The following is a 22,031-nucleotide window of genomic DNA, read 5'->3' on the forward strand; positions in this document are numbered from 1 at the left end:
TCCTCGATGACGACCGAATTTTTCCCAGATGGAGATCACAGCAGCAGAGGAAAACTATTTCTCCGTCGTTCACCTCCGGAACGAAGCTTGATAATATAGCGGTTACCAGACTCTCCACCCAACGACAAAAACTGTGCATCAACTGCCATTGCTGCTTTGCTCCTTGTTCCGCCATAGCGGTTCACTTATGTCACTGCTGACAAGACGTCGAGCAGAACTAACACGGGCAGAACACGAAGAATACATTTGTCGAAACTAACTCTTAATTCAAGCAAGTTTCTATCAGACAAGTTTTCCAACTCTACCCTATCTCCTGGAAACACTTCTCTTGGAAGTACTGCTCCTCCATCTTGGAGATCTGATTGCACGGACACCAGGACTTACACCCGGAACCCGAACCTTCATCCCTCTAGAAGGAGAGAACCGAGCAGACACCACAGGAGCGATGTCCTGGCTGTTAGGCTTATATCCATGTGCGTGCGCAGGTGAGACCCAGACCACTTTTTCAACTATGCTCTTGAAAACCACTCCGGCAATAAAGCCTCTCACCAAAAAAGGCCTCTCCGGCCGCAGCCAACCGGTTAAGTAACTGAACACCTTGATGAAGTGTCACAGGAAAACCGATCCAACCCTGGATCTGCAGATCTCTTTTCACATGGAAAAACCTCAAATGTTTACCGGTCATTGGGGGTAATTCCAAGTTGATCGCAGCAGGAAATTTTTTAGCAGTTGGGCAAAACCATGGAAATACCGTTGATGCCGACAGGGCATCCCCAACAACTGTATCTCCCCTATCGTGTTTTCTGTTTTAATCACACAAACACCCATGTGCTAATACTTAATCTCCCGAATCAAGTACCGCCATGCGCCGGCGAAGCTGACAGTTATCCCCACAGCAGCTTGTGACAAAGCCCTCACACCTGCCAACATATGTCGACTAACCAATAGTGGGAACAAACAGGGAAACCCTGAATATATGTAATTATGCGCCCAATATCAAACCTAAGGCTATATGACACCTATATAGCTTTACAACACTGTGCCCCCCTTCCAACTCACTATCCAGCAAGTCCTGGCGGGGATCTGAGGAAAATGGCGCTGATTTCCTGTGAGGGCTAAGCTCCGCCCCTTCCCGACGTGCTTAAGCCCGCTCAAATTATATAAATATATAAAACAAAAACTAGCTGGGGACCCCATATATAGGGGGTAACCCCCTGTATAACTCGCTTTATGTCCCCATGCATCCAAGGGTGCCCCCCCTGCGCCCTGCACCCACGGAAGCCGTTGGTGTGTGTGAGCCATGGACCGCAGCGTGCGCGCTGCGGTATCCTGGCGGGGCGAAGACACCCGGTGTCCGGGTATGTTCCCCCGCCTGGGATCCTTTCATAAATGCCGTCCAGGGCGCTCCCCCCCAGCGCCCTGCACCCTGCAGGCCGATGGAGAGCGGGAGCAGAGAGCGCAGCGCTACCACTGCTGCTCCCTCCCGTTCGCGGCGCACTGGCGGGGCGGGCACCGAAGCCTGTCCCCCGCCAGCGATCTACTGACACAAGCTATATAAATTCATATGTTATATGCTGCTCAGGGAGCTCCCCCCCAGCGCCCTGCACCCTGCAGGCCAGTGGAGTGCGGGAGCAGGGAGCGCAGCGCTACCGCTGCTGCTCCCTCCCGTTTGCGGCGCACTGGCTGGGCGGGCACCGTAGCCTGTCCCCCCGCCAGTGATCTACTAACAAAAGCTATACAAATTCCTATGCTATATGCTGCCCAGGGCGCTCCCCCCAGCGCCCTGCACCCTGCAGGCCGGTGGAGTGCGGGAGCAGGGAGCGCAGCGCTACCGGTGCTGCTCCCTCCCCTTCGCGGCGCACTGGCGGGGCGGGCACAGAAGTATGTCCCCCTGCCAGTGAACTACATATTATGCTATATGCCGCCCAGGGCACTTCCCCCCCCCCCAGCGCCCTGCACCCTGCAGGTGATGGTATGTGTGGGAGCAGGGAGCACCCTGCCAGAGACGTTGGTGTGTGGGAGCCTGGAGCGCAGCACTACTGCTGCCGTTACCTCCGTTACTGAAGTCTTCTGCCGTCACTGAAGTCTTCTTTTCTTCCAATACTCACCCGGCTTCTGGCTTCTGTAAGGGGGGTGATGGCGTGGCTCCGGGAACAAGCAGCTAGGTGCACCAAGTGATCGAACCCTCTGGAGCTAATGGTGTCCAGTAGCCGAGAAGCAGAGCCTTTGAACTAAGAAGAAGTAGGTCTGCTTCTCTCCCCTCACTCCCACGCTGCAGGGAGCCTGTAGCCAGCAGGTCTCCCTGAAATTTAACAAACCTAACTAAAGTCTTTCAGAGAAACTCAGTAGAGCTCCCCTAGTGTGTGACCCATCACTACTGGGCACAAAGTCTAACTGAGGTCTGGAGGAGGGGCATAGAGGGAAGAGCCAGTTCACACCCAGTTTAAGTCTTTATAGTGTGCCCAAGCTCCTGTGGATCCGTCTATACCCCCATGGTCCTGTTGGAGTCCCCAGCATCCTCTAGGACGTAGGAGAAATACGTAATACAGTATATCTTTGTGAAAATCCTATATTAGATAAAACCTGACGCACCAAGCCCCCTCAATTTACAGAATATAGGGATAGCAGGTTGAGTGAAAGACACAAAATGGACACCACTCAGCTATCAAATGCACACACAAATAGTCACAGTCTGTACAATGCAGAGGTTATTACTAACAATAATACTGCACTGGACTAGCTTACACAGCTATATAACAATAGATATAACAGTACACAGTAAGAACTGGATGTATATCACAGGGTAATTGTACTAGGAAACCCTGACTAAGTGCACTCTTTCTTAACTAACACTGACTAAAAAAGGCAGGTAGAATACTTAAGTGTCTTGTAAAGTCACAGCACTGACAACAAGGCGGCTTTACATAGGAGGATTTGCCCAAGCATTCCCAGGAACAGTGAGCTGAGGGATAATGGCGCCGCAGACACTGCCAGGGAGTGAGGGAGAGACAGATATGCAGCTCCAGGGCGGGAACAAATGGTTTATAGAGAAAACCTGACCTGTCCCATGCCCTGGTGATCTAGTGGGATCGCCTGTACTGCCACAGTGTCCACCGCGCGCGGCCCGCCTCCCACTGACCGCGCCGGATCGCGATAAAGACCGGGTCCCGCAAGGGGGACCCACTTACCACCTCCCGAAGCGTGGCCACGCGATCCCGGAGAGCCCCCGTCATGTGTGCCTGACAAGAAGAAAACCGGAGCCTCCTGCTGTAGTTACCCGGCAACCAGGGCTTGGGAGTGTACAGCGCCGCTGGGGAGAGCCGAAGCTGCAGCCGTGAATGTCCACTGACATGTAACACTGCTGCTGCCCTTGAAATCTTCACTTTTTTCCTCAGAAAAAAAGCTCTTCTTAGGGCTGCCTGGAGCAGCCCCTCTGTTAAGTGCCTGCTACTGCTGCACCAACTACAAAACTGAGATCCTGTGCAGGGAGGCGGGGTGATATAGGAGGCGGCGCTATGCATTCTAGGAAGAAGGTCAAAGTTTTGAGCCTGTTGGTGCCTCGGATCAAGATCCTACTCTACACCCCATTGTCCATTCCTTGTGGAGCCCAGTGTACTCCGCAGCAGAAATAATACATGAGAACCCAGAGTAAATATCTCTTCCTCTACATTATTTTGATAGTGCATAAGGGATTACAGTAGGGAGTACTCATTTCTGTATTGTTGCACTGTTTTTGTAGGTACGTCTATGGGAGCACGCTAATCCCAGAGATTACATCTTGTCCACTGAAGTCTGTCCATATGATCTACACCCCAGTCCCTGAAAGTCTCACCCTCTCCTCTGAGACAGAAACCTGGGCGTTCCTGACAGCAGTGTCAGAGACCGAGATGGATGTGAAAGACAAATTTGATGAAGGCCTTGCCCTAGTGGATGAGAAGCAACTTTTCTCTGCACATAAAAAAGCATGGGCACAGTTATGGGAAGGGAGCTGGGTGGAAGTGGAAGGTTCCTTGGCTCTGAGACAGGCTGTCTATGGATGCCTTTATTATCTAATAAGCTCCCTACCACCTTTAGGTTCAAATGAGGAGTTTAATGGAATTAGTCCTGGAGGTCTCTCTAATGGTCAGTGCAATGAAGATTACTGGGGACATGTTTTCTGGGATCAGGTACGTTTTTAGTTGTACAGCTAAATAACTATTGTAACTTAGCAGGATGTCAAGTTAATGAATAAAACATACTGTATCTTACTGTACATTTAATTCGAAATTAGAGATGTGTGTCGGGCACTTTTCGTGTTTTTGTTCTGGCTCCATGCCCATGGTTTGGATCTGAATTGGTTTTGCCAAAACCACCCTTTCGTGTTTTGGATTTGGATCTGGATGATTTAAAAAATAAGATTTTAAACCTACCGGTAAATCTTTTTCTCCTAGTCCGTAGAGGATGCTGGGGACTCTGTAAGGACCATGGGGTATAGACGGGCTCCGCAGGAGACATGGGCACTCTAAAGACTTTAGAATGGGTGTGCACTGGCTCCTCCCTCTATGCCCCTCCTCCAGACCTCAGTTAGAGAAACTGTGCCCAGAGGAGACGGACAGTACGAGGAAAGGATTTTTGTTAATCTAAGGGCAAGATTCATACCAGCTCACACCATCCACACCGTATAACATGGAATATACGCAACCAGTTAACGGTATGAACAAAACAGCATCAGCCCAAGACTGATCTTAACTGTAACATAACCCTTATGTAAGCAACAACTATATACAAGCCTTGCAGAAATATGTCCGCACTGGGAAGGGCGCCCAGCATCCTCTACGGACTAGGAGAAAAAGATTTACCGGTAGGTTTGAAATCTTATTTTCTCTTACGTCCTAGAGGATGCTGGGGACTCCGTAAGGACCATGGGGATTATACCAAAGCTCCAGACCGGGCGGGAGAGTGCGGATGACTCTGCAGCACCGATTGAGCAAACATGAGGTCCTCATCAGCCAGGGTATCAAACTTGTAGAATTTTGCAAAAGTGTTTGAACCCGACCAAGTAGCTGCTCGGCAAAGCTGTAAAGCCAAGACGCCTCGGGCAGCCGCCCAAGTAGAGCCCACCTTCCTAGTGGAATGGGCCTTTACCGAATTTGGTAACGGCAATCCAGCCGCAGAATGAGCCTGCTGAATCGTGTTACAGATCCAGCGAGCAATAGTCTGCTTAGAAGCAGGAGCGCCAACCTTGTCGGCTGCATACAGGACAAACAGTGCCTCTGTTTTCCTAACCCGAGCCGTCCTGGCTATGTAAATTTTTAAGGCCCTGACTACATCAAGGGACTTGGAATCCTCCAAGTCTCCCGTAGCCACAGGCACCACAATAGGTTGGTTCATATGAAACGATGAAACCACCTTAGGCAAAAATTGAGGACGAGTCCTCAACTCTGCTCTATCCACATAGAAAATCAGATAGGGGCTTTTGTGAGACAAAGCCGCCAATTCTGACACCCGCCTTGCAGATGCCAAGGCCAACAACATGACCACCTTCCAAGTGAGGAATTTTAATTCAACCGTTTGAAGAGGTTCAAACCAGTGAGATTTTAGGAACCGTAACACCACGTTAAGGTCCCATGGTGCCACTGGGGGCACAAAAGGAGGCTGGATGTGCAGCACTCCCTTTACAAAAGTCTGGACTTCTGGGAGAGAAGCCAATTCCTTCTGAAAGAATATAGATAGGGCCGAAATCTGTACCTTAATGGAGCCTAAATTCAGGCCCATATCCACTCCTGTCTGTAGAAAGTGGAGAAAACGGCCCAGGTGCAAATCTTCCGTAGGAGCATTCTTGGCTTCACACCAAGATACATACTTTCTCCAGATACGGTGATAATGTTTCGCCGTCACCTCCTTCCTAGCCCTTATCAGAGTAGGGATGACTTCCTCCAGAATACCTTTCCCAGCTAGGTGTTCAACCACCATGCCGTCAAACGTAACCGCGGTAAGTCTTGGAACACGCAGGGCCCCTGCTGTAACAGGTCCTCCCTAAGAGGAAGAGGCCATGGATCTTCTGTGAGCATCTCCTGAAGATCTGAATACCAGGCCCATCGAGGCCAATCTGGAACAATGAGTATTGTCTGCACTCTTTTTCGTCTTATGATTCTCAATATTTTTGAGATGAAAGGAAGAGGAGGAAACACATAGACCGACTGAAACACCCATGGTGTCACCAGGGCATCTACCGCTACTGCCTGAGGGTCCCTTGACCTGGCACAATACCTCCGAAGCTTCTTGTTGAGGCGTGATGCCATCATGTCTATTTGAGGAAGTCCCCAATGACTTGTTATCTCTGCAAAAACGTCTTGATGAAGTCCCCACTCTCCTGGATGGAGATCGTGTCTGCTGAGGAAGTCTGCTTCCCAGTTGTCCACTCCCGGAATGAAGACTGCTGACAGAGCGCTCACGTGATTTTCCGCCCAGCGAAGAATTCTGGTGGCTTCCGCCATTGCCACTCTGCTCCTTGTCCCGCCTTGGCGGTTTACATGAGCCACAGCTGTGATGTTGTCTGATTGAATCAGAACCGGTAGGTCGCGAAGAAGATTATCCGCTTGTCGTAGGCCATTGTATATGGCTCTTAATTCCAGTATGTTGATGTGTAGACAAGCCTCCTGGCTTGACCATAGTCCCTGAAAATTTCTTCCTTGTGTGACTGCTCCCCATCCTCGGAGGCTCGCGTCCGTGATCACCAGAACCCAGTCTTGAATGCCGAACCTGCGACCCTCACGAAGGTGAGCACTCTGCAGCCACCACAGGAGAGACACCCTGGCCCTGGGGGACAGGCTTATTTTCTGATGAATTTGAAGATGGGACCCGGACCACTTGTCCAGAAGGTCCCACTGAAATGTCCTCGCATGAAACCTGCCGAAGGGGATGGCCTCGCAGGTCGCCACCATTTTTCCCAGTACTCGAGTGCATTGATGGACTTACACTCTTTTCGGTTTTAACAGGTCTCTGACCATGTTCTGGAGTTCCTGGGCTTTTTCCATTGGGAGAAAAACCCTCTTCTGTTCCGTGTCCAGAATCATGCCTAAGAAAGATAGCCGAGTCGTTGGAACCAACTGTGACTTTGGTAGATTTAGAATCCAGCCATGTTCCTGCAGCACTCTCAGGGAGAGCGACACGCTTTTCGGCAACTGATCTCTCGATCTCGCTTTTATTAGGAGATCGTCTAAGTACGGGATAATTGTGACTCCCTGCCTGCGGAGGAGCACCATCATTTCCGCCATTACCTTGGTGAAAATCCTCGGGGCCGTGGAAAGCCCAAACGGCAACGTCTGAAACTGGTAATGACAGTCCTGTACAGCGAATCTCAGGTACGCCTGATGAGGGGGATATATGGGGACATGAAGATATGCATCCTTTATGTCTAGTGACACCATAAAATCCCCCTCCCCCTTCCAGGCTAGAGATCACTGCCCAGAGCGATTCCATCTTGAATTTGAACTTTAGGGATTTTAGATTTAGAATGGGTCTGACCGAGCCATCCGGTTTCGGAACCACAAACTGGGTTGAATAGTACCCCTTCCCCTGTTGAACTAGGGGAACCTTGACAATCACTTGCTGTTGACACAGCTTTTGAATTGCAGCTAAAACTATCTACCTCTCTGGGGGAGAAGCTGGTAAAGCCGATTTGAAAAATCGGCGCGGAGGCACCTTTTTGAATTCCAGCTTGTAGCCTTGGGATACAATTCCCATCGCCCAAGGATCCACGTCTGACTGAACCCAGAAGTGGCTGAAGAGTCGAAGACGTGCCCCCACCAGCGCGGACTCCCTCAGTGGAGCCCCAGCGTCATGCGGTGGATTTAGTAGAAGCCGGGGAGGACTTCTGCTCCTGGGAACTAGCCGTAGCAGGCTTTCTTTTCCCTCTACCCTTACCTCTGGCGAGGATGAAAGAGCCCCGACCTCTTCTGGACTTATGCGACCGAAAGGACTGCATCTGATATTGTGGTGTTTTCTTTTGCTGTGGGGGAACATAAGGTAAAAAAGTAGATTTACCCACGGTAGCTGTGGAAACCAGGTCCGCGAGACCTTCCCCAAATAAAACCTCACCCTTGTAAGGCAAAACTTCCATATGTCTCTTTGAGTCGGCATCACCTGTCCATTGGCGGGTCCACAGGGCTCGCCTAGCAGAAATTGCCATGGCGTTGGCTCTTGAACCTAACAGCCCAATGTCTCTCGAAGCGTCTCTCATATATAAGACTGCGTCTTTAATGTGACCCAAGGTCAATAAAATGCTATCCCTATCTAGGGTATCAATGTCAGCTGACAAGGTATCTGCCCAAGCTGCTACAGCGCTACAAACCCAAGCCGACGCTATTGCCGGTCTGAGCAAGGCACCCGTATGTGCATAAATTGATTTCAAGGTAGTTTCCTGTCTGCGATTAGCAGGATCCTTGAGGGCTGCCGTGTCTGGAGATGGTAGTGCCACCTTTTTGGACAAGCGCGTTAAAGCCTTGTACACCCTGGGTGAGGATTCCCACCGTAACCTGTCCTGTGCAGGGAAAGAATACGCCATAAGAATTCTCTTGGGAATCTGCAGTTTCTTGTCTGGAGTTTCCCAAGCTTTTTCAAATAACGCGTTCAGCTCATGAGATGGGGGAAAGGTTACCTCAGGTTTCTTTCCATTAAACATGCATACCCTCGTGTCAGGGACAGAGGGGTCATCTGTGATATGCAAAACATCTTTTATTGCAATAATCATATAATGAATACTTTTGGCCACCCTTGGGTGTAACCTCGCATCATCGTAGTCGACACTGGAGTCAAAATCCGTGTTGGTATCAGTGTCTGCTACTTGGGACAGGGAACGTTTCTGAGACCCGGAAGGGCCCTGTGACACAGTCAAAGCCATGGATTGACTCCCTGTTTTTATCCTTGGACTCTGCTTTGTCCAATCTCTTATGTAATAAAGACACATTTGTATTTAAAACATTCCACATATCCAACCAATCAGGTGTCGGCGTTGCCGACGGAGACACCACAATCATCTGCTCCACCTCCTCCTTAGATGAGCCTTCCGCTTCAGACATGCCGACACATACGTACCGACACCCCCACACACTCAGGGATATATCTATATGGAGACAGTCCCCCAATAAGGCCCTTTGGAGAGACAGAGAGAGAGTATGCCAGTACACACCCAGCGCCACCGGACACTGGAATAAAATCCCAGTTAGTACAGCGCTTTTATATAAATATATTAAACATCTTAGTGATATTTGGTGGACCCCTTTCTTTGAAAGTAAAGCATTCATAACCTAGAACCAGAAATAACGACACTGAGACTTGAATTTTGGCAGAAAATTGCTAGCTATTTATTTGTCCCTATCCATTAGGAAACCTGTAATAAAGAAATTAATTTAATATGCCGCTCCAGCTGGCATATGGTGGCGGCCCAAAAGAACGGCTCAATTAATCTAAATTAACCTTAAATAACTAACCCTATAAATTTACTAAAACTTACCATAAACCGGTAATAGGTGACAACTCAACCCCCACAGTGACTACCCACCGCTCCTGGGTGCCCTGCCGCTGCCTTCCCGGACGGGTGGTCAAGCGGCCATAAGTCGATGGAGGTGAGTGCACCTAAACCACAACAAACTGTAAAACACTACAGTTTTCCCTACAATACAAAACTGCCGTTCTTTTCCGCCAATAAATAGCCAACGAAAACAGCCAACAACTTAAAGCCAAAGCACCACGTGCCAAAATTTCCTACTACCAGGGCGGGAGGGTGGGAAAGCAAATCACCAAGAGACTTAAGATGGCCTCACCTTCCCTATATATATCAAACCCTCCTCCTAAAGAAGGCTGTACTTTCCTCACAGCTAGGTCCACCCCTCCCCAGATGTTTAACTCTTTCCTCTCCTATACAGTCAATACTCTCTCCTAAACATCTTAGTGATATTTGGTGGACCCCTTTCTTTGAAAGTAAAGCATTCATAACCTAGAACCAGAAATAACGACACTGAGACTTGAATTTTGGCAGAAAATTGCTAGCTATTTATTTGTCCCTATCCATTAGGAAACCTGTAATAAAGAAATTAATTTAATATGCCGCTCCAGCTGGCATATGGTGGCGGCCCAAAAGAACGGCTCAATTAATCTAAATTAACCTTAAATAACTAACCCTATAAATTTACTAAAACTTACCATAAACCGGTAATAGGTGACAACTCAACCCCCACAGTGACTACCCACCGCTCCTGGGTGCCCTGCCGCTGCCTTCCCGGACGGGTGGTCAAGCGGCCATAAGTCGATGGAGGTGAGTGCACCTAAACCACAACAAACTGTAAAACACTACAGTTTTCCCTACAATACAAAACTGCCGTTCTTTTCCGCCAACAGTGAAAGACTCATCCCCACAGTCTTTCGCACCGCCACCATAAACCTACCCTAACTCCCGCAAAGCGAAACCTAGATCCTCCAGAAACAACATCATCCCCTCATTGGATAGATGTACTCCATCGCGCCGGAAAAGGTGGCTGTCTCTGAACCGTATCCTCGGGTGGCGAACCACCCTCCCACCGTGGGACAGCACCCACTTTGCCACCGCTCCGTTCACCTTTTTCCGGGCCTCATCAATCTGGTGACCATCCGCCACACCCCTCCAACACAATCTTGGCACCATCATTAAAAAAACCAACACACAAGTGGTCCATGCCGCGGTCACACTTGCCAGATCATGTATCATGGCCCACCGCAGATCCAAGGATGTCCTCTTCCCCAGGTCGTTGCCACCTAGATGGACAACCAAAACCCTAGGGACTCCATGCTTGCTGGCCTGACTCACTAACCTACTCCTCAGCTCACCCCACATCATTCCTCGCCAGCCAAGCCATCTGACACCCTGTACTCCAAGCAATGCCTGAGACCCTTCCGAGGCCACAAACCTGGCCGCCCAGTAAATGTAAGAGTGGCCAACCACCCAAATGGTCAAGTAGTCGTCAAACCATCCTGAAGGGAAAAAGAGGGGTAGAATTGATTACTAAGAGGCTTATTAATTGTTTATACTGAAGGATCTGCCAAAAAGAAAAACTTTAGATCTCGCTATTGCAGCAGTCACGGCCTAGCCGACTGCACCATGTTTCGTTGCCAATTTAAAGCGCAATTAAAGACACAAAGGGGGAAGATCAAATAAAAACAAACGAAATAAAAACAGGGAGGGGGGGGGTATAAAATGGGAAACACATGTAATAACTCAGCTGGAGGTGAAAGCGTAAAGACCTGCTGAGGGACTCTGATTAGACCAGATTAGCCGAATTGTAGATTAGAATTCAGTCCGTCAAGTCAGGCAAAAAATCGCAAAATAACTCCAGACCCCCGCTGCCGACTCATGCCAGCAACGGCGAGTAGCTAATCTCTGAGTAGGATAAAAAGGGGGGAAAACACCAACAAACGCACAACTCCACAAACTCACAGAACTGGAACAGCATAATACATTGCAAATAAACAAAGCACCAAGCGCAAACCGACCTCTCATGTGACAGGGCGAATATATCGTCTGTAACTTGACGACTTCCATCGCCCCACCGCCTGGATTTCAGTTCTGGAGCAACCCGCCGCAGCAGCCGACGTCGCTGCGCCTATACGAAAGGAATGGGTACCGAAAGCAGCGGGTGGGAGGCCCAAGCCCGCCAAACAACGACCCAGCATCCAACGGAACTGGTATTTCGTGACTGGCAGCCCGTCATAATGCAATAGCCAAGACCCCTCCTTAACGGGTCGCACCACCACATATTGCATTGCCAGACCCACTGGGCAAACGCTTTCCTCTAGCGCTGGAACCATTGTAACCCAGCGCCCTCTCCCCACTTGATCCGTCTTGGAGCGCCGCAATCTGCACAGCAAGGACCTCTCACCCACTACCACGTCTCCGACCAGCATGCGCAAATCTGCTCTCTTGGAAGGCGCTACCAACTCAGAAACTCGAAAGGCCCCGTGGTAAGCCATTGAGAACGCCAAACTGAACAAAAGCGCCTCAAACCTGGACGACGCAACTCGCCCTACCGCCGCGATGACGGCCGGCAACAAAGCCGCATCGATGGGCCGCCTCCTATCTGGTGGCGACGGCGCAACTCGCGCCTACCCTTTCATTGCCTTCCGCAGAACCTCGCTTTTCGTTACGTCAGGGACGCCTCGCAGCTTGCAGAAAAATGAGACGCCAGCCAGGTACCGTGATACCACCGCTCGTGACCTACCGGAAACGTAAAGCTGCCACATAAAAGAAAGCATCAGCCGATGCCTGCTCTTACCTTGATGCTGACGACCCTGGACAAACTCCTCCCATTCACTCCAAGCTTGTCCGTAAGCCTTGAGCGTGGCCGGCGCGATTGACCGCAACGCTAGACCCTCCAGTCCGGCCCGATCACCTGCCAAACATAACCAGGACAGTGAAAACCTTGCTCTTCGGCCTCGGGTGCCAAATCCCAAAATCTCTCCCACTGTCCACGCGACATTGCGTCTGCGATTCCGTTTTCCAAACCGGGCACGTGCTGAGCCCGGAACCATAGGTTCCTACGCAAGCATGTCAAAAGCAATTGTCCGAGCACCCGCAGAACCACTAGCGATTTCGCCCTCTGGTTATTAATCGCATGCACCACGCCCAGATTATCGCACCTAAACACTATGCTGCGGTTAGCCAACCGATCGCCCCAAACTTCCAACGCTACCATAATGGGAAAAAGCTCCAGCAGCACCAGATCTCTCGTAAGACCCTCGCTATGCCAGTTTTCCGGCCAAGATGCCGCACACTATGATCCCTCCAAAAAACAACCGAATCCAGAGGCACCTGCAGCATCGGTAAAAAGCTGCAAACGCTCGCTGTCTACGGCTGGCGCTTGCCATATGCTCACCCCGTTGAAATCCTCCAGGAACGAAGCCCAGACGGCCAAATCCCTTTTTAATTCAGAGGACAATCGAACGAAATGATGCGGCCTGACACACCCCGCCGTTGCCCTTTCGAGCTTCCGTCAGAAAACCCTGCCCATCGGTATTACCCGACAAGCAAAGTTCAGCATGCCCAGCAAGGACTGCGCCCGTCGCAGCGTGACTTTACGCGAGCCGTTGAAACGGCAAATGGTTTCGCGGAGCTTCGACACTTTGTCCTGGGGCAGGCGACACTCTCCCGCCACGGTGTCAATTTCAATCCCCAAAATTGATAGGCAGGAGTCCGGACCCTCCGTTTTGTCCCTGGCTACAGGAACACCGAAGTGGTAAAAAAGAGCCCGGGTGCTAAACAGCAAGTCGCCGCACCTTGTGTCATTAGCCGGACCCGCACATAGGAAATCATCGAGGTAATGTCTTGGCAAATCCCCCGTCTGCGCCCGGCCCCTGGGCTGATGACCCCGCGCGACGCCCACCTGCTCCCTGTTTCTGGGGTTCCTCCTCCTGCTGGGATGCCCGGGTCACTTTGAGCCAGACCTCCACGTCCTTGAACCCAAAATCCATGACCCGCAGCCCGTCCTGTTTCTCCCGAAACTCTTGGTCATACCGCCGCCATTCCGAGCCCGAGGACGTACGCTGCATGTCGTGGACGAGATGCAGGTACCGGATAATATTCATGTGCTCTTCCGGCCTATCCTCCAAATAGCATGCCGCAAACACCCAGAAACCGGCCAGCCAATTATCAAAAGACCGGAAAACCTCTGTCCCCATGCCCTTCTTAGCGGCCGCCGCTTTGTAGTCCTTCTTCATGGCCTTAGTCAAGACGAATAAGTCCACGAAGTCACCCCTACGTATCTTCTTGCGGCAGCTGTCTCGCAGCCCCCGCATAACTGCGGTGTACTCGCAGCGCACTACCCCAGGCAGATCGCGCCGCTTCTTTGCCCTACGCTCCTCCTCGCTAACTCGCTTGCGCCGCTTACGCCTCTTCTGCTGTTTTGCTGCCCGCTTGGCAAATTTTTCGGCCTCTTTCCTTGCCCTAGAAGTACTGTCTGCGTCGGACGCTTGCGACGCCAAAGAAGAGGAAGAGGAGGAAGACGAAGAGCTATGCGAACTCGAGCTCGTGGTGGAACTTGATATAGACTGTACCAACTCACCGGATGCCATCGACCCCTCCGACCCGGAGTCTTCGTTTCCTTCAGCCCAACCATCGTCCTCCACGAAATCTGCCGAATCCTCTTCATCTCGGCCCTCTGTGGAAGACAAAGCAGAAGAGGGCCCGGCCTGTGCTTGCGGCGCACGCCGTGCCCCCCGTGTGGCATGCGGAGTGAGCGCGCGCCCCTGCTGCTCCCGGTCCGACCTTAGCTCCAGCTCCGCAGCAGCGGCCCCCAGCTCTCGGCAGGCTCGTGCCACTCGCTGCGCCGCTGAGGCCCTCCGATTGCCAGACCCCCTGCCCCCTGCAGACTGGCCGAAATCCGCCATCGCCCTAGGGGAGGCCACTGCAGCTAACGGCCCCAGAGCCTCCACCACCGTGGCCAGCGCCGACGCTATGGCCCCAGGAGGATCACGCTTGGCGCGACCCCCGTCAACGCCGCCCGAATGACGACCGGTCCTCGGTTGGGCGCGAGCCCGCGCCCGCCGACCGGCCGATGCGATCCGGGGACCTTGCCCCTCCTGTTCCGACATAAAAGCAAGTGCCCCCCGACTGGACCAATCGCTCCCTACTTCTGATCCTTCGCCCTCCCTCCCTAACGAAGCCGAAGAATCCCCCGGTCCAGGGGAGGACCCGCTGTCGTGCGCAGCGGCCCGTGCCGCGGCCCTGCGGCCGCTGACCCATTCCCTGTCTCCCCTCCGCCCGCGGGACCACCTGCGTCCCGCCTCTGCAGTGTTGGTGTGGGGAGTCACAGGGACCCGTTGCGCACCCACCTGACCTGCGGAGTGCGCACGCGCATGCTGCTCCCGGCCACCCCTTGCTGCCGTGGCCCCATCTCCTGATGTGAACCTTATGCGCCCAGCGCTGCCTACCCGAGGCACGCGCTGCACCCCCCTATTGTGACCCCTCCCTCTGCCGGATTCCGGCATCCGGGGAGCCGAACTGGGTGGCCGGTGTGTTGGCGGCGCCGCTGCGCGCACACGTGCGCGGCCGGCGCCGTCCGGAGCCGTCCCACCTCTACCCGACATCGGGCTCCCGCACTGCTCCTCCTCCTCGGCCGCCGCGCGAGGCTCCTGCACAGGCCCCGCGCGGCGACCGCCAGCTCCCTCTCCCGTCCTCTCCCCCCGCCCGGCACGAGCATTCGGCCGTGGCGAGGAAGGAGAGCTAGGGCCTGCAACCACCGGGCGCCCCCGCGGTGCGCACGCGCGCGCCCGCGGGCGCCCGACATGATCCCGGGCTCGGCGGCTCCCGGAGGGGACGGCCGCCGCCCGCCGAACCTCGAGCGGCTTGAAGGGACCCCTGGTCCCCCACGCCGCCCTCGCCCGGCCGGTGTGCCCGACTCGGCTGCCGGCGGCGAGCCCGCCCGGGCCCCGCTTGTGTTGTTTGCGGCCGTGTTTGATGAGGCCCTAGGGGACTGAGCCCCGTCCCTCATGCTGCCCACTGCCGCCTCAGGGCCCGCTCGGCCGTCTGACCCACGGTACCGAGCCGGGGCCCTTAGCACACAGCAGACATCTCAGCAGATAATAATAATAGGAGGGGAGAAGGAGTATAGCAATAAGGTAGGGGTTATTCTGGAGAGGAGGAGTATTACAAAAGGTGAGGGTTATTCTGTGTACTGTTTGCACAGTAAGTGAGAAAAACAAAATTGCTTGCACTGCAGCACTCACCTAAAAGCAAATCACCAAGAGACTTAAGATGGCCTCACCTTCCCTATATATATCAAACCCTCCCCCTAAAGAAGGCTGTACTTTCCTCACAGCTAGGTCCACCCCTCCCCAGATGTTTAACTCTTTCCTCTCCTATACAGTCAATACTCTCTCCAAATACACTCACTGCGCCAACTAAATGTGCCCCCCTCCCTCTTTTTTGCCCTCTGTAACCGTGTTCAGCAAGGGAGAGTCCGGGGAGCCAGCTTCTCTGCAGTGTGCTGTGGAGAAAATGGCGCTGGTTAGTGCTGGAGGATCAAGCTCCGCCCCCTCACCGGCGGGCTCAAATTATTTATGCTGGCGGGGGTTTTTCAATACACCGCCTCTGCAGTATCTAATCTATTTGCCAGTGTCCCTTGAGGTTAATATTGCTGCCCAGGGCACCCCCCTGTGCCCTGCACCCTTACAGTGCCCTCTGTGTGTGTATGTGTGAGAGCAATAGCACCCAGCGTTACCGCTGCGTCAGTGAAGATCTGAAGTCTTCTGCCGCCTTTGAAGTCTTCTTTCTTCTTAATACTCACCCGGCTTCTATCTTCCGGCTCTGTGAGGAGGACGGCGGCGCGGCTCCGGGACGAACGGCGAGGGTGAGACCTGCTTTCCGACCCTCTGGAGCTAATGGTGTCCAGTAGCCTAAGAAGCATAGCCTATCATTTAAGTAGGTCTGCATCTCTCCCCTCAGTCCCACGATGCAGGGAGCCTGTTGCCAGCAGTGCTCCCTGAAAATAAAAAACCTAACAAAAAGTGTTTTTCAGAGAAACTCAGGAGAGCTCCCCTGCAGTGCACCCAGTCTCCTCTGGGCACAGGATCTAACTGAGGTCTGGAGGAGGGGCATAGAGGGAGGAGCCAGTGCACACCCATTATAAAGTTTTTAGAGTGCCCAAGTCTCCTGCAGAGCCCGTCTATACCCCATGGTCCTTACGGAGTCCCCAGCATCCTCTAGGACGTAAGAGAAAAAAAACAACACATAAAAACAGCTAAAATCACAGAATTTGGGGGTAATTTTGATCCTACTATATTATTAACCTCAATAACATTAATTTCCACTAATTTCCAGTCTATTCTGAACACCTCACACCTCACAATATTGTTTTTAGGCAAAAAGGTTGCACCGAGGTGGCTGTATGACTAAGCTAAGCGACACAAGTGTGCGGCACAAACACCTGGCCCATCTAGGAGTGGCACTGCAGTGGCAGACAGGATGGCACTTAAAAAAACTAGACCCCAAACAGCACATGATGCAAAGAAGTAAAAGAGGTGCAATGTGATAGCTGTATGGCTAAGCTAAGCGACACAAGTGTGCAGCACAAACACCTGGCCCATCTAGGGTTGGCACTGCAGTCCCACTGCACTAATGGCGGATACCGGACGCACGTCTAACACCAACATAGCTGTCAAGGCCACCGTTATCCGCTTTGCAAAAGGATGACTGCTGCTATTTCATCTTCCTCGCAAAGGACAGTTGGACAGTCATTTGCTTAGTTGAAGTAGTACAAGTGGTCTTCCGACTTCCACTCTGGGATGACGATCGACTCCCAGCAGCAACAACAGCAGCAGCAGCAGCAGTAGGAGGAAGTGGTTCTTGATCTTTCCCTATTTTATCCTACAAATTTTTGTTCTCCATTATTTTTCTGGATTTATATAACAAAATCCAGCAAAGGAGAGTGTACCGCTACACCACACACGGAAAACCCTGTAAAAATTATTTTGATTAAATATAAATAACCCCTTTATTTGGAGCAAATAATAAACAGCACAGGACAGCACCGTGGGACTGGACTTATATGGCAGTACCACTGGACTGTATTTATATGGCAGTACCAGTGGTGCAAGTGGGCGGGTACGGGTGGGTACGGCGTACCCGTAAGAATTTAGCCGTGGGTACGCCGTACCCACACCGACGGGCCGCCGCTCCTCGCACCGCCGCTGATGTGAGGGAAGGAGAGCGTAGCCTGTGCCTCTCCTTCCCCTCAGTCTCCAGCGTGCGAGCTCTGATTGGCTCACGGATCGGCGCTGAATTAAACTGTGAGACACCCGCCGGAGACTGAGGGGAAGGAGAGGAGCAGGCTGCGCTCTCCTTCCCTCACACAGGACGGCAGCGGCCAGCGGCAGCGGTGAGCAGGGAAGGGGGGGGGGGAGGGGGGGCATGTTATACCTGGCACTGGGGGATATCTGGCACTGGGGGGGCATTTCTATCTGGCACTGGGGGATATCTGGCACTGGGGGGGCATATATACCTGGCACTGGGGGATATCTGGCACTGGGGGGCATATATACCTGGCACTGGGGGATATCTGGCACAGGGGGGCATATATACCTGGCACTGGGGGATATCTGGCACTGGGGGGCATATATACCTGGCACTGGGGGATATCTGGCACTGGGGGGCATATATACCTGGCACTGGGGGATATCTGGCACAGGGGGGCATGTATACCTGGCACTGGGGGATATCTGGCACAGGGGGGCATGTATACCTGGCACTGGGGGATATCTGGCACAGGGGGGCATGTATACCTGGTACTGGGGGATATCTGGCACTGGGGGCATATCTGGCACTGTAGGGGCATTTCTGTATCTGGCAGGGGGGGCAATGTATATCTGACACAGTGGGAGCATTTGTGTATCTGGCACTGTGGGGCAATGTGTATCTGGCACTGTGGGGCAATGTATATCTGGCACTGTGGGGCAACGTGTATCTGATACTGCGAGGCAATGTATATCTGGCACTCTGGGGGCATTTCTGTATCTGGCACTGTGGGGCAATGTGTATCTGGCACTGTTAGTCAATGTGTATCTGGCACTGTGGGGCAATGTATATCTGGCACTGTGGGGCAACGTGTATCTGGCACTATTGGGGTCATACGTGTATCTGCCCCTCCCCCATATGTGTATCACGCCCCCATTTTCATTGGCCACGCCCCATGTGGCATTTGGCCACACCCATTTTTTTGCGCGCGCGCCTTCGGCGCGCGCACACAGTACCCGTAAGTCATTTTTTCTACTTGCACCACTGGGCAGTACCACTGGATTTATACGGCAGTACCACTGGACATATATGGCAGTATTACTAGAATTATATGGCAGTACCACTGGACATATACGGAAGCATCACTGGGCTTATACGGCAGTATCACTGGACTGGATTTATACGCCAGTACCACTGGATTTATACGGCAGTACCACTGAGCTTATATGGCAGTACCACTGGACATACAGTATACAGCAGTATGACTGGAATTATATGGCAGTACTACTGGACATATTTCGCAGTATCACTGGACTTATATGACAGTTTCACTGGACTGGCTTTATACGGCAGTACCACTGGATTTATATGGCAGTACCACTGGGTTTATACGGCAGTTCCACTGGACTTGATGTACACGGCAGTATCACTGGAATTATACGGCTGTTTCACTGGAATTATACGGCAGTACCACTGGATTTATACGGCAGTACCACTGGATTTATACGGCAGTATCACTGGACTTATACGCCAGTACCACTGGAATTATATGGCAGTATCAGTGGAATTATATGGCAGTATAACTGGACTGGATTTATACGCTAATACCACTGGGCTTATACGGCAGTACCACTGGACATATACGTCAGTATTACTGGAATTATATGGCAGTACAACTGGACATATACGGCAGTATCACTGGATTTATACGGCAGTTTCACTGGACTGGATTTATACGGCAGTACCACATGACATATACGGCAGTATAACTGGAATTATATGGCAATACCACTGGACATATACGGCAGTATCACTGGACTAGATTTATACGGCAGTACCACTGGATTTATACGGCAGTACCACTGGATTTATACGGCAGTATCACTGGAATTATACGGCAGTATCGCTGGAATTGTACAGCAGTACCACTGGATTTATACGGCAGTTCCACTGGACTGGATTTACACGGCAGTATCACTGGATTTATACACCAGTACAACTGGAATTATACGGCAGTACCACTGGATTTATACGGCAGTTCCACTGGACTGGATTTATAAGGCAGTATCACTGGATTTATATGCCAGTACCACTGGAATTATATGGCAGTATCACTGGAATTATACGGCAGTATAACTGGACTTGATTTATACGGCAGTACCACTGGACTTATACAGCAGAACCACTGGACATATACGTCAGTATCACTGGAATTACATGGCAGTACCACTGGACTGGATTTATACGGCCGTACCACTGGATTTATACGGCAGTACCACTGGACATATACGGCAGTATCACTGGAATTATATGGCAGTATCACTGGAATTGTACAGCAGTACCACTGGAATTATATGACAGTACCACTGGACTTATACGACAGTACCCCTGGACTGGATTTACACGGCAGTATCACTGGAATTATATGGCAGTATCACTGGAATTATACGGCAGTACCACTGGACTGGATTTATATGGCAGTATCACTGGATTTATATGCCAGTACCACTGCAATTATATTGCAGTATCGCTGGAATTATATTGCAGTATCACTGGAATTGTATAGCAGTACCACTGGAATTATACGACAGTACCACTGGACTTATACGCCAGTACCCCTGGACTGGATTTACACGGCAGTATCACTGGAATTATACGGCAGTATCACTGGAATTATACGGCAGTACCACTGGACTGGATTTATACGGCAGTATCACTGGATTTATATGCCAGTACCACAGGAATTATATTGCAGTATCACTGGAATTATATGGCAGTATCACTGGAATTATACGGCAGTATCACTGGAATTATACGGCAGTATCGCTGGAATTGTACAGCAGTACCACTGGACTTATACGGCAGTTCCACTGGACTGGATTTACACGGCAGTATCACTGGACTTACACACCAGTACAACTGGAATTATACGGTAGTACCACTGGATTTATATGGCAGTACCACTGGACTGGATTTATAAGGCAGTATCACTGGATTTATATGCCAGTACCACTGGAATTATATGGCAGTATCACTGGAATTATACGGCAGTATAACTGGACTGGATTTATACGGCAGTACCACTGGACTTATACGGCAGTACCACTGGACATATACGGCAGTATAACTAGAATTATATGGCAGTACCACTGGACTTATACAGCAGAACCACTGGACATATACGTCAGTATCACTGGAATTATATGGCAGTACCACTGGACTGGATTTATACGGCCGTACCACTGGATTTATACGGCAGTACCACTGGACATATACGGCAGTATCACTGGAATTATATGGCAGTATCACTGGAATTGTACAGCAGTACCACTGGAATTATATGACAGTACCACTGGACCTATATGACAGTACCCCTGGACTGGATTTACACGGCAGTATCACTGGATTTATACGTCAGTATCACTGGAATTATACGGCAGTACCACTGGACTGGATTTGTACGGCAGTATCACTGGATTTATATGCCAGTACCACTGGAATTATAGTGCAGTATCACTGGAATTATATGGCAGTATCACTGGATTTATATGCCAGTACCACTGGAATTATAGTGCAGTATCACTGGAATTATATGGCAGTACCACTGGAATTATATTGCAGTATCACTGGAATTATATTGCAGTATCACTGGAATTATATTGCAGTATCACTGGAATTGTATAGCAGTACCACTGGAATTATACGACAGTACCACTGGACTTATACGCCAGTACCCCTGGACTGGATTTACACGGCAGTATCACTGGAATTATACGGCAGTATCACTGGAATTATACGGCAGTACCACTGGACTGGATTTATACGGCAGTATCACTGGATTTATATGCCAGTACCACTGGAATTATAGTGCAGTATCACTGGAATTATATGGCAGTATCACTGGAATTATACGGCAGTACCACTGGACTGGATTTATACGGCAGTATCACTGGACTTATACACCAGTACCACTGGAATTATACGTTAGTATCACTGGATTTATACGGCAGTATCACTGGAATTATATGGCAGTATCACTGGAATTATATGGCAGTACCACTGGACATATACGGCACTATGAAAGGTTATATATATCAAGTATATATACAGGCGCTGTGATGAGTGTGCTTTTCCTAGCAGCTGAATAAATAAGGGGTAGTCAAACCCTTTCAATAACAAGAGGAAGAAGAAAGGTATACAGCGCTCAATGACACAGTGTAATCTAAAAAGGTAAGTATTTAATAATACATTTTCTTTAAAAAAGACTTGGACAATTAAAAAACATGCAATCTAG

General features: G+C 51.0%; 1 protein-coding gene across 5 annotated transcripts in view; it reads left to right on the plus strand.

Moving 5' to 3' along the window:
* PGGHG (protein-glucosylgalactosylhydroxylysine glucosidase) overlaps nucleotides 1-22,031 on the plus strand; it is a 191,067-nt gene that overhangs the window by 26,653 nt on the left and 142,383 nt on the right. For all 5 annotated transcript variants that reach the window (XM_063945072.1, XM_063945076.1, XM_063945074.1 and 2 more), the window contains one exon: nucleotides 3,740-4,166. In XM_063945072.1, coding sequence (XP_063801142.1) covers nucleotides 3,740-4,166 — 427 coding nt within the window. The remainder of the gene's footprint in view (nucleotides 1-3,739; nucleotides 4,167-22,031) is intronic.

Source organism: Pseudophryne corroboree, chromosome 11, assembly GCF_028390025.1.
Source record: "Pseudophryne corroboree isolate aPseCor3 chromosome 11, aPseCor3.hap2, whole genome shotgun sequence".
NCBI classification, from domain to species: Eukaryota; Metazoa; Chordata; class Amphibia; order Anura; family Myobatrachidae; genus Pseudophryne; species Pseudophryne corroboree.